The 12,287-nt window shown below is 35.2% G+C and overlaps 2 protein-coding genes across 8 annotated transcripts; one reads left to right on the top strand and one right to left on the bottom strand.

Moving 5' to 3' along the window:
• Positions 1–65: 65 nt before the first annotated feature.
• Positions 66–7,619, bottom strand: LOC109859688 (cytoplasmic FMR1-interacting protein). Of its 2 annotated transcripts, none has more exons than XM_020438173.1 (19): positions 7,351–7,619; positions 6,951–7,228; positions 6,579–6,758; positions 6,313–6,494; positions 5,691–6,215; positions 5,397–5,601; positions 5,070–5,284; positions 4,841–4,971; positions 4,578–4,748; positions 4,412–4,494; positions 3,871–3,939; positions 3,602–3,675; positions 3,079–3,484; positions 2,788–2,987; positions 2,171–2,700; positions 1,964–2,058; positions 1,642–1,880; positions 1,407–1,554; positions 66–943 (listed from the first exon to the last, which is right to left on the bottom strand). In XM_020438173.1, exons 2-19 carry the CDS (start codon positions 7,158–7,160, stop codon positions 728–730), a joined length of 3,879 nt encoding a protein of 1,292 aa, XP_020293762.1. In that variant the 5' UTR covers positions 7,161–7,228; positions 7,351–7,619; the 3' UTR covers positions 66–727. The 2 variants fall into 2 exon arrangements, with proteins under 2 accessions (XP_020293762.1, XP_020293765.1); XM_020438176.1 differs by having other exon boundaries at positions 7,508–7,610.
• Positions 7,620–7,936: 317 nt separating this feature from the next.
• Positions 7,937–10,943, top strand: LOC109859692 (putative neutral sphingomyelinase). 6 transcript variants are annotated; one of them, XM_020438186.1, is made up of 8 exons: positions 7,937–8,304; positions 8,481–8,564; positions 8,784–8,887; positions 8,996–9,169; positions 9,244–9,427; positions 9,591–9,917; positions 9,987–10,092; positions 10,200–10,943. In XM_020438186.1, the coding sequence occupies exons 3-8, from the start codon at positions 8,802–8,804 to the stop codon at positions 10,547–10,549; spliced, it is 1,227 nt and encodes a 408-aa protein (XP_020293775.1). In that variant the 5' UTR covers positions 7,937–8,304; positions 8,481–8,564; positions 8,784–8,801; the 3' UTR covers positions 10,550–10,943. The 6 variants fall into 6 exon arrangements, with proteins under 6 accessions (XP_020293775.1, XP_020293776.1, XP_020293778.1 ...); XM_020438187.1 differs by having other exon boundaries at positions 7,937–8,334; XM_020438189.1 differs by lacking the exon at positions 8,481–8,564 and having other exon boundaries at positions 8,819–8,887.
• Positions 10,944–12,287: the final 1,344 nt, after the last annotated feature.

Genomic DNA, 12,287 nt, shown 5'->3' with positions numbered 1-12,287 from the left:
ACAAATCCTTGGAATTGTTAGATCAACATCGTGTATTTGTCTGTCGCATACGCGACGCATTTATAATGCGACAGATTGAGATATCGGAATAAATATAAATGAGTAGTATTAAAAAAACGTGCATTTTATACATAATTATTAGTACACAAGTAATACTACACTTATGTGTGATATGAATAACGTTCACATACATATATATGTATACATATATTTATATATATAATACTTCGTGTTTCAGTTAACTTGAAAATATCTTACAATATAGATTCATATTCATACATTCTATACTTGTAATCATGAGAATACGCGGGTATTGTTTGTATTTTAGGATATAATCATACACATTATCAGTCCTGTTATTTGAAAAACTGATATATCTCAAGTAAAATACTCTTATACATTACAACTTACACTTAAATATGAATGTATGAAATGGATTTTGAAGATTAACTAAACACGTGCTTTTGTGGACAAAGTGCTTAAATACGTCGTTTGCAATTTCGTCATTATCCATAAAGCTTATTTTTGTTTTTGTTAAAAAATGTCCTAGTAATATACTGAGTTAAATATACAGTACAAATGATATATTTTCAATGTAGACGATATATAAAGTATGAAATCTGTTAGAATTATTCCTTTAAAAAACAAGGAATGACTTTGTTCTTCGCGCTCTGTTTCCGAGTTGAGTTACGACCGTGACTCAAAATCTTATCTTACCTATCATCGCTTATTGATGATTTATTTGACGTAAATACTCCGGCGCGTGATAATGCTGTTGTTGCGCGTGAGCTAACGAAGGATGCACCGGTGGTTGAAAACAACGTACGTGCTCCACACTCGCTGCGTCGCTGTCTCCGCTTTTCAGATATTTATTCAACACAGCGAATATCTGTGAATTCAGTACTTGGAATCGTCTTATTCGGTCCACCATCCTCTTCAAGTGCTTCAAAGATAAACGCATCGTTAGTCTCAAGAAAATTTTACTGGATTGTCCGACTTGTGTACAGTAAATGCATCGCATCGATCCATCAAAAATTTCAAAGTCGAAAAACAAGTGTTGAAAAACCGCAAATGGATCAAATGGAAAATTATCAGACACTATACACCTATTGCTTGCGCATATAAAACCGATAAGTTTTAGATCAATTTGCGGCCTTTAAAAACTTTTTGACTTTTAAAATTTTGAAGCTGGCACAGCATCTTCAAAAAATCACAATTCTGGCAATTAATTTAACCGTGTCGGTATTATCGATCGCAACAGTATGTGGAACGGATCTAGGATTGCTTTCGGAGTCTAGAAGAGAACGGCGCGGTAGTAGGAGGAAGAACCAAAGTAGAACTACTTTCCATGACGCGAAACAATATGGTGCACTCTACTATACGCGTGTGTTGCATCGTATACTTACTATTCCTTTAACGTTCTCGTCTTTACCGTCTACACGTTGTACTCTAAGAATGTGATAGCAGAAATCAAGGGCCTCAAACCTACGTTGTTGACCCAAAAGAACGATCATAGCACACCCAGCCCAGTGTAAACCTTCGCCAAACAATTCTCTATAAAAGAACAATCATTAAAGTCAAAGTATCAACGTTATACTGAACGCAAATTTATATACGTAAATAATAAAATTTAATACTAACTCAACAGTGAATTCGGTTTCACCAACGGGAATGCAGTATACGAATTGAAGTGCACTCCACAGTCTATGAAATTCTGTGCATTCGTCTACATTCATTACACCGTTTGCTGGTGGTGGTCCGACCCAAATAGGATCATCCAAGAAACTTCGCAATCTACTGAGCACAACCTCGAATATCGACAAACCGCAGCACAGTCGTTCGCGCGTCAATAAATCGCCTTCCCTAGCGATCATTGCTTGCTGCAAAGTGACATATTTTACATACATTATATAAAAAAAAAAAGTGTTATATTTGAAAGAAAGATATTGCATGTGTTTCTCACTTTAGCAGTGCCTAATTTATCCACATTTGGAACGATTTGCAGAGCTGCATATTTTGCTTCCAGTCGTTTTTGCTTGGTTTCGGGTTTCTCTCCCTCTGAAATTTTATTACACGTCACAAGGAATGTCTAATTTCGCATATGTCTTTTCTAGTTTTCACTCGAGTCGCGCGATATCACATATTTCTAAAAAAAAAAAAAACTTCTCACCTTTACAATAAGGTCTGGGTAATATATTTTGAAATGGAGCTGCGTGCAATAGATCGCACACTTCTTCTTGCGACAAAGCTTGTTCCATTAGAAGACAAAACAAGATCGTGTTGCCGAATTCGCGAAAATTGTGAAACAATTCGGTTTTGGCGTCGGGATATTGCACAATGTCGTTCAACTGAGCATGATAATATCCTAAAACTCCAGGAGATCCGTAATCGTATCGCGGAAGTTTACAAACTTTAGGCATAGCTTCCATAAGAGTCTTCGTAAACTGGTGCAGGCTTCCCTGAATCAAGGTCTTAACGATCTTGAGAAGTTCCTCCATGACCACAGCTATTCCTTGGTATCCGAGGAGCTTGCATATAGTACGAAAATGATGCGGACCAACGAATCCTGAATACTGACCATACTGAGTGCTATAAGCCAAGTTTAATTGCTTACTACCCCAAAGATAGTGGTGGGACATTTGCGGAGGCTTATCTCTATGAACAGGTTGCACAAATTGTAGGCCACGACATTTGACAAATCTGTTGAATATATTAAATAATATATAAGTTAATGTAACACAAACAGTAGACCGCGATTCCAAATCTATATAAAAACATTACATATACCTGTTTGTGGCGGCATTGTAACAATAATTTGGCAAAAAGTCGTAATTCAATTCCCAGAACACGTGAAGAGTAATTCTCCCATACGGGGCTAGAACGTTATGATTTGCTTCTCTGAACATAGCGTCGTACTCATCAAGTGCAAGCCACTTGCTCAAGAGTTTATGAGTAAGACGATTGACTTGCAACAATCCATCCAATTCCTGTCAGGTTTTACGCAGCGAATGATTAAATTGCGAATAATATGTAATTGCAAAAAAATTGTATTTGTGTGGCTACTCGCGAGAGACTTACCACGACTCCGGTTATATCGCCGGATTCGAATTTACTTATGGCCAAATCCAACGATTTCTGCATATCCGCGTTAATACGTTGCGTTATGAGTTTATTCAAATCGATACTTCTGCCCAGTAACTGAACGTGTCTCTGCTTCAATAATGTTTCGTATCTATTGGCACGGGGATACGGAAGTAAATACGCTCCGAGAGCCACGCATTCAACTCTAAATCGTTTATCTAACAAGATACTAGATGCCAATTGTTTATAATGCGCAAAAATTTGTTCGCTAAGCTTGTAAACAAATTGATCGAAACATAAATTCACTTCGGCTTCTACTTCGTCGTACAGGAATTGCTTACGAAATATTGTCAATGCGTATAACGCGCTGTCGTTGTACAAATCCAGTGGATACAAGACGTATCTATAAAATTAACAATAGTAACGATCATCAACTATATTATACATGTTTATATCATTAAAAACGGTCAACTTGCTTAAACGTGGTCAAATTGCCAATTTACTATTGCAAAGAACTTACTCCATCATTGACGGCTCCTTGCTTCTCAGGATATGATCGGTCAATATCCACGGCATAGACATTTCAATGGGAAACTGAAACATATTTTGTTCTTTGAGTGTAAAATAAAAAAAAAAAGCGTATCTCTATGTGGCGTCTCTTGCAATATGTATTGTGGCACGGCAAAATGATGCTTGAGAGATAAGAGTGAGTGAAAACTTGAGATTTCAGATATGTTTGGCGTTGTGGTGGTTGTCTATCGTACGCGGCAGCAAACGGGAATGCATTACCTGAATGCGTTTCTCCATGGTGATCAAGTCGCTGCACTCTTCGTTATGCTGGTGACGTACTTGGCATTTCTAATCATGGAATAAATTGTTGAAAATGCTATTTTCGTAATAGTAGTTTTGGTGTACACACAGAGGGGTTAACCCCTTAATAACATCAAAAAGTCATATAATAAAGCTTATGTTTATTAGTTGATAAATTGTTATACTTTTTATATGCATAATTAAAATAAATAAAATCTTTCGTGAGCGATATCTTCGAGCAGCAAATTACACGATGCGATTCCAAAATCACGTTGTGCTATCTTATATTGATACGTTCAGAAAAAAAAAAAAAAAAAAAAAAAAAAAANTATTAGTTGATAAATTGTTATACTTTTTATATGCATAATTAAAATAAATAAAATCTTTCGTGAGCGATATCTTCGAGCAGCAAATTACACGATGCAATACCAAAATCACGAAGTGCAATCTTATATTGATATGTTAAGAAAAAAAAAAAAAAAAAAAAAAAAAAAAACTAATATTATTATTTATTATTTACCTGTATTTTCCTACCCATTGTCATTTCTAAATAAAATTCTCTATACCACAGTTGTGACAAATCGCAACAATTCTGTAATGATTCTATGAGAGAAAAAACAAGAGAAAACATTCAACAATGAGAAATCGAAAAGTAACTGCAAATTTGAAAATAATCATTTACTTACCACTGAAATTGAGAAGATAACTCCAGTAAAAACTGGTTTTGTGGAATTGATCAATTTGAACTAGATATTGACCGTCGATATCTTTTCTCAGAGTGCGTTTGCCGCCGCTTTTATCGGCAATTAGTGATTCCAGCATAGTCCGTACCATGTAAAGTTGCGTGGAAGACGGACCTATTTTGTTTGTAATTAAATTTTTGAACCAAACATCAGTTTAACAATGAAAAACAACATGACACGCGATAGTTTAAAATGCAAAGACTGACCAACATTTCTTCGCGGAACTTTAATACCAAAACCGTTATCTGGATCTTTCTTTCCTTTTAGAGCGGGATCTCCAAGCGGCTCCACTCCAAAGTGCCAATCGGCGCAAGTCTCTCTGACGGAAACGATTATACTGAAAAAAAAAAAATAAATAAATAAAATAAACTCATGCAAAACAATTTTCAGAAAATTTGTGTAATAACCAGTAATTAATTAATTACACACACTAACCTTCTTATCAAATCCTTTTTATTCTTGATTGCTTTTCTTAAAGGCTCACGCAATGCGAGTTGTACAAAATCTTGCAATTCGGCATATATATTTCTACGTATTGCATCGATAAAAACAGTTTCCATGCGTGCCATCAATACTTGCAATCCCTTAATCATCGCTATAACTTCTATAAGAGCAAACTTCTCTTCGTCCGAATAATTATAACGTGTAGCCTGTCAAAGAGAAATAAGTAAAATAGATATTCTGCATAATAAAGTTTTTAAACAAGTTTAAGTAATATTAACAACATAAATAATATCGAGAGTCATTTTGTAATCACCCTACCCTCTCATATTCTTCAGCTTCTTGCGGACATTCTTTGTTCATATGATGGTCAGTGGGATGCAGCAGCTTCCAGCTGTACAATTCTGTTACAACGCTGGTCCACTGCGAAAGTAATTGCAATCCACGTAATGCTAACTCAGCGGTATCCCGATTTTCTGTATCACTTCGGCATTCCTTGTACGTTGTAGTGACTTCATTACTGTATCTGCACACGATAATGGTTAAATGTTACATATTATCAAGTAAATGCTAAGATAAAAACAAATTGTACAGAGAGACTGAACGATACCTAACCTCGCCAATTCGCTGATGTATTTTACATGATCTTCTCTAATCTGAGGAAGATGTACCATAAGATCAGCCTGCGGGCTTATGTTGTTTGACGAGGAGGACAATGGCCACTTTGACGCGTCAAAGTGCTTGGAACGTTTAATATAGTTAAACGGTGCAATTTGCATATCTCCGAACAACGGTACCACTTCCAAATTCTTAAAGATTCTGTCGATCCTATCCAACTTTAATTTCTTCTTTTGATCAAGCTTGTTGATGTTACACATTTCGCTGTCCATTAAGAACAAACCAAAACCCATCACCTTCACCAACATGTGCTTCTCATTGGGTGTAAGATACATTTTAGATTCGAACATGTGAACACAGATATTAACAACATCCGCAAGTAATTCTTCATATCCTGCAATTTTCTCCAAATTTTCTTTCACTGTATCTCGAATTTTGTTCTGTGTGGCCAAAAACATTGACAAATTTTGAGACTCTTGTAATGTCTGCGAGTCTGACATTACTTTCAAAAACTGTGCAGCTCTAAAAACCCCCCAAAAACGTCAGTTTTTAAAAACTTAAAAATAAAATCTCATCTACTAAAAAAGAAAATTATGACAAAATGTTTCTGATCAATCACCTCCTATATGTAGAATAATCATTTTTTACACTAGATTTCATGTTCTTCAATTCATCTAACACAGCAAACATATTAATAAATTTCCCTAATGTCAATAAATATGCTTCAGATACAAAATCTTTTCTCTTTTCATGGTGACATAAACGCTTAACTTCTCCTGAAAATCTCTCAATTGCTTTTCTCTGAAATACAAGTGCACATGCAAATTTTACAGATAGAACAAGATTAAAAATATTAATGAAATAATATGCAATGTGTATGCTTACTTGGAAATACATAAAATTTAATAATTTATTCACTTCAGGTGCCAACACCTCTACTGTCTTTTCATAAATTTCTACTCTGTTTGGTTGTTCGTTAGATTTTGGTTGTGGAATTGCACGTGAGCAACATCTCCATGTGTACAACATAACAGCATGTTCTAGACCTTCTTCCAGTAATTCATTCTATACAGTTTGAATAGAGAAATGTCATTGTTGTGTATACATTAGCAAGTACACATAGAATAATGAAATATACATGAAATACATGTATTATATGTATTAGCATTGAAATACATGTATTATATATATTAGCATTGTTGTGTGTGCACATATTAGCAAGTACACAAAGAATCAATCAATCACAAATAAACTTACCAAACTTGCGTGTACCGTTGCTTCTTCTATATACTTGGCTATACCTGTTACAAAACCGTTTCTGTCTTCGAAATTGGTATCGAAATTTGCTTGATACACTACGGAACATGGTTGAGCCTCTATGCACGGCTGCTCATCCGGCAGAGTAAATTCATCCAGTACGTCAACATTCGATAAAGCGTCACCCAAAGTGACTTTGTCGGTAGTCATCTCGAATTGCTTGGGAAACTACGTCCCGGAAGCAGAATACGGCAAACCTCCCAGGAGGTTAAGTATCTCTGATAAGCAATTATTATTGTGTAATATTTACGTTTAAAATTATGATACTTATGTATTTGTCGCAATCATTGTTGTGGCATATCCCGAAGCTGTCAAATATTTGATGTTCAAACTTCCAAACCTGATCGACAATTGTGGGAGAGAAATCGAAAACTCCGAGTTTCAATTCATTAAATTAAGAAGCATTTGAAAACAATGGACACTAGTGCGACATATGTGTCGTATAAAGTCAGCCGCGTAATGAAGCTTCACAGAACCATAGATCGTTTTACATTTACCGTTTACCAAATGTGAAAAATAGATACAACGACTAAAACGTCGCTAAACGGATTTACACGAGTGTGGACTGTGGACGGGTGTATACGATACGAATTGTCAGAAACATCCGAGAATGAAGTTTATCGAAAGAGAATGTTCGATCTATCTGGTGAACAATCGATGGTAAATATCGATTATACACTGAGTTTACAGAGAGAATCACCTTTGGGATAGACCTTTTCTATTGGGTGCATCCAGAAGCACGACCGCTCAGTGAGCGGCTAAGTAGCAATCGACTGTGATTGGCTCTTATTTTAATCTAAACCAATCACAGTCGATTGCTACTTAGCCGCTCATTGAGCGGTCGTGCATCTGGATGCACCAACTGGTTACGTACAGGGCCTTAATTCTTCAAAAAAACTTTCGTACACGAAACTCTACTGTTAATGAGCACATACTCTATAGACTTTATTATACGCAAATTGTTCAATAATCGAGATCAAGAAACTCAAGGCTGTGTCCAGTTAAGCAAAGGGGAACGAACAAACACAGGAAATGGAGGAATTGAAGGAAGTCGAGAAAGTGGAAAAGAAAAAAAGAGAAGGCGGCGCATGCGCAGTAACTGTAAACAGTGTTGATTCAATTTTGAATTGGTTGTGGTCGGGTATTAGCCATTGAAGTTGAGGTCATTACTAAAAATGACCAAATTGAAAGTTGAAATGGAATCGAACAAGGAAGCGCTCATTGTGGCGGAAGATAGTGCGGTCTATCAAAGTAACTTGCGAAGATGACGAGGAAAAGAGACAATTATACATAGGTTACTTTCTCAACCATCTTTATGCCTGTGGTTTGTTTGTTTTTCCTGCATTTCCTTCGTTCCCTCTTGCTTAACTAGACATAGCCTAGCTCTTACGCTCTCTAACTTTCATATGGTAATCATATTTCTGCAAATGTGCGTATTGCGCATGCTCTACGTTCTGTTTTGTTTGATAGTTGACGATAAGTTCTTCGACGTATCACTGTCGCTCGTTATGTCAGTTACGAGCCATAACAAGTGACAGAAGCAGTAAACATGATGTATGTATATTAACAAAAAATTTATTAACGTACCAATAAGATTTTATCAATATTTTTTTTGCTGATAACACACGACGTCAAAAAAAGTATAAAAATATTGAAAAAATAAATTTGATTTGTTTGCTAATTGTATGTCCTTTATACTCCTTATTGATATTTTCTATCTGCTGCCATGTCAAATGACAAAATTACCGGCTGAACTATGAAATGTCTTCTTAGAATTAAACTCACTGTGTGATGTTCTCTAATAATAGGGACAATACGCTCAAAAAAGATACGATGGCGAATGAAATATCGATGAATATTCTGACATTAAATTGTTGGTAAGTAGGCTAGAAATATTTTGCAAGTTTTTTGTTGTTTTTTTTTTTTAGCAAAGATTTGCACATTTCCAGATGACTAGAATGTTAGTGCTTCTGTTACTTTTTCAGGGGTATACCATATGTTTCAAAAAATAAAACAGCACGTATGCATGCTATTGCGGACAAGTGTGCTAGCAGTGATTATGATATAATTTGTTTGCAAGAAGTTTGGTCCTTTGATGATTTCAATATGATAAAAGCGAAAGTACAAGAAGTGCTTCCTTATTTCCATTACTTTTTCAGGTATATTGTTGTGTGAAAAAAAACTTATCAGATAATTGTGATTATTTACTAACAGATTGCAGTTTTCTTTTTAGTGGTGTTTTTGGATCGGGAATATGCATTTTATCACGGTATCCTATTCATGATGTTATGTTCCACAAGTGGCCCTTGAATGGTTACGTTCATAAGATTCAACATGCAGATTGGTTTGGTGGCAAAGGTGTTGGGCTTTGTAAAATTAATATTCGCAAAATGAATATTAATATTTATGTTGCACATGTACGTTTATTTAATGCACTGTTTCAGATTATTATTTTGGTGATATTTTATTACATGTAACACAAAGTACAGCGTCTATTTATGTGATATATACTGTGTTTTACAGTTTGTGGTGACTTTTAAAGAATGAATTTTTAAATTAATTTGATTTATTACTTTGCAGCTGCATGCGGAATATAATCGAGAGAATGATGAATACATAGCTCACAGAGTGCTTCAAGCATTTGATACTGCTCAATTTGTAAGAATGACAAGTGGTGGCACTGATGCTGTGATATTAGTTGGTGATCTCAATACCGAACCTGGAGATTTAGCATATAGGATTATACGAGGTGTTGCTGGTTTAACAGACGCGTGCCCGAACAGCCAGAGTCATATAGGGACCAATGAATGTGCCAACAATAGTTACACCAGCTCACAGCTTGCTCGAACAAAACCAGAGGGAAAGCGTATAGATCATATTTTATACGTGGGTTCGAAAAATGTTAAGGTGAGAATTTCACTTTGACGACAATCACTTAAAATTGTCATACATATTATAAACAACTCGATTCATCAGGTTGATGTCATGAACTTCGAGCATCCCTTGCCAAATCGCGTGCCATACAAAAACTTTAGCTATTCAGATCACGAAGGTGTAATGGCTACTCTTAAATTTGGAAAGAGTAAGTTGTCTTTAATACATATATTTTTACATACATTTTTTAATATAATTTTACTTTTTTCTCTGTGCTGTTTCAATTGCAATAAAAATTTATTTATTTGTTTGCAGATGATCATGGCACAAACGTTCTAGATATAACGAATTCTATGAAAGAAGCACTTGAAATTTGTGAGGTCGCGTTGAAACGATTGCAGCGACAACGTTGTTGGTACTTATTGTGGAGTTGCATACTGCTCATTCCGTTGGTTTGGTCTATTGGGCTAAATTATTACATAGGTACCTCGATAGGAATAGACATCGGTTTGAACATAGCACGTATCCTATTAACAGCAATTTTGTGTTACACTCTATTCATGAGTACGATATGGAACAGCGTGGAAAAAAATGCTTTAAAAGCAGGATATTCAGCAATAGAAATTTTCATGGCAAAACTGAATGACAACATGATTAGAAACTGAAAAAAGTTAAACTAAATTAATTAAATCTAACACAGCTCAAAATTAAAAAAAAAAAAAAAAAAATTTATGCTCAGAAAAAAATACAAAGCTTATTTGTTAAGTTAAATAGAATGATTTAAATATTTGGTTTGAATTAGAGTCAGTCTGCGGAGTATACGTATCAAATTTTAAAAAGTGATATTATAGCTACAAGTTTATATTTTTACACTTATTTATCGCGAGATTGAAGCAAATAAGAAAGAAAACTCAGAAAATAAATTAATAAATCTAAATATCAAGGCCTAAGCTTTTTATGGAACACAGTAAAGCTGGTATCCAAGTTATTCATTATTGATGAAAGAATGTAACAATTTTAAGCGAGTGTTTAAAAATATATACATTCGCTAAGACAATATTACCGAGGGCGCATTCGGTTTGGGCGTTTCCTTGTTTTAAGGTAGTTATCGCGCGTCAGTCTCATTCAAAAGGTAAATTTTACACTACTGAAAATATTCTCAGAACTCGATTTACATGTACAAATATTTCGATTCGATTTTTTTTATCAACATGTTAGTATAGAAATAAATAAGTAGTTTTATTATACTCAAAAGCTCTTTAAACAATTTTACTTTTTTTGCCAATGCAGTAAATTTTTTAGCAACGATTGCCCACGCTTTACATCAAACGGCAATTTGACAACTTCACGCACATCTGACCAAATTTGTCAGTTTGCTTAGCTGTCAAACAAAACTACTAAGATGACTTCAAATTTTAATACAGATACTAAAAAAAAAAATGCTTAAAAACAATTTTGAGTATGATAGAGGCAAAAAAACCACAAAAAAAGTTGTGTGTCAAGATCTAAGTATGTTATGCGTGAAGCGATATTGATGCTGCTATTACCTGTCTAACTATACCTTGTCAAGAAATATTACAATCTTTCCGCGGCTTTATTTTGACAACTAGAGTTTTAAATATGCCTTTTTCATTGAGTTTACGCATATAACACATGTGAAAAGCGTCATTTATATTTGCAATTATCTCAACTTTGAAAGAGAGAGAGAGACAGTCAAACATTTAGAAATTTCACGAACGCTTACAAAGCCTTTTGCTTAATACATAGTTCAAATTTGGAAGAGTTGGCAAGAAATCGATTCTACGCGATAACTACCTTAAGCGCTTTGTGCACTTGGTCTCTTTGGCGTTTGAATACTCACTAGCGCTTACATAAATTGTTCGTTTTGGCGATGTGAGCGATGTGAATGTGAGCACATGTGACAAGATTGAGAACAATCGAGTGACTACTCTCAAGGCTTCTCTCTAGTAATAGCTAAGAGCGTTTCTTTCGAAACAAAGCGCTCACGCTTTAAATGTCTTACCTCGATAGAATAAGGGTGCGTTCGCTTTGGACGCTTTAAACGTCAGTCTGTCTTTATTGTTGTTTAAATATAGAACAAAGATAGACTGACGCTCAAAGCGCGTAAGCTCCTAAAGCGAGTGCACCCTAAGCGATGGTAAACGAGAGATATGACGTAATCAATGATGTCAGTTTACTCTTCATGAACGCTTATAACGCCGAAGTGAACGACATGAGCACTGCTTTTAAGCGCTTAAAGCGAACGCATCCCGAGATTGACCAAATAATATATACCTATAATAGGTTTGTTTTTTTCCCTGCACAGGCTGCACTAGTTCACAGTCTATCTTTGTTCTTCTAATAGAGAAAAAAAGATAGACTGTGAACTAGTACAGCCAGTGC

This window comes from Pseudomyrmex gracilis, unplaced genomic scaffold (genome assembly GCF_002006095.1).
Source record: "Pseudomyrmex gracilis isolate BER0280 unplaced genomic scaffold, ASM200609v1 scaffold_279, whole genome shotgun sequence".
In the NCBI taxonomy this organism is placed as follows: domain Eukaryota; kingdom Metazoa; phylum Arthropoda; class Insecta; order Hymenoptera; family Formicidae; genus Pseudomyrmex; species Pseudomyrmex gracilis.
This window is presented reverse-complemented; position numbering and strand designations above follow the sequence as displayed.

Coding starts and splice junctions, on each gene's coding strand:
- LOC109859692 (XM_020438186.1), top strand. CDS start 8,802: ATGTTCTCTAATAATAGGGACAATACGCTCAAAAAAGATACGATGGCG. Junction 8,888..8,995: donor ATTCTGACATTAAATTGTTG/GTAAGTAGGCTA, acceptor TTACTTTTTCAG/GGGTATACCATATGTTTCAA. Junction 9,918..9,986: donor TGGGTTCGAAAAATGTTAAG/GTGAGAATTTCA, acceptor TCGATTCATCAG/GTTGATGTCATGAACTTCGA.
- LOC109859688 (XM_020438173.1), bottom strand. CDS start 7,160: ATGACTACCGACAAAGTCACTTTGGGTGACGCTTTATCGAATGTTGAC. Junction 3,940..4,411: donor CAATGGGTAGGAAAATACAG/GTAAATAATAAA, acceptor TTCCATGATTAG/AAATGCCAAGTACGTCACCA. Junction 2,059..2,170: donor ACCCAGACCTTATTGTAAAG/GTGAGAAGTTTT, acceptor ATAAAATTTCAG/AGGGAGAGAAACCCGAAACC.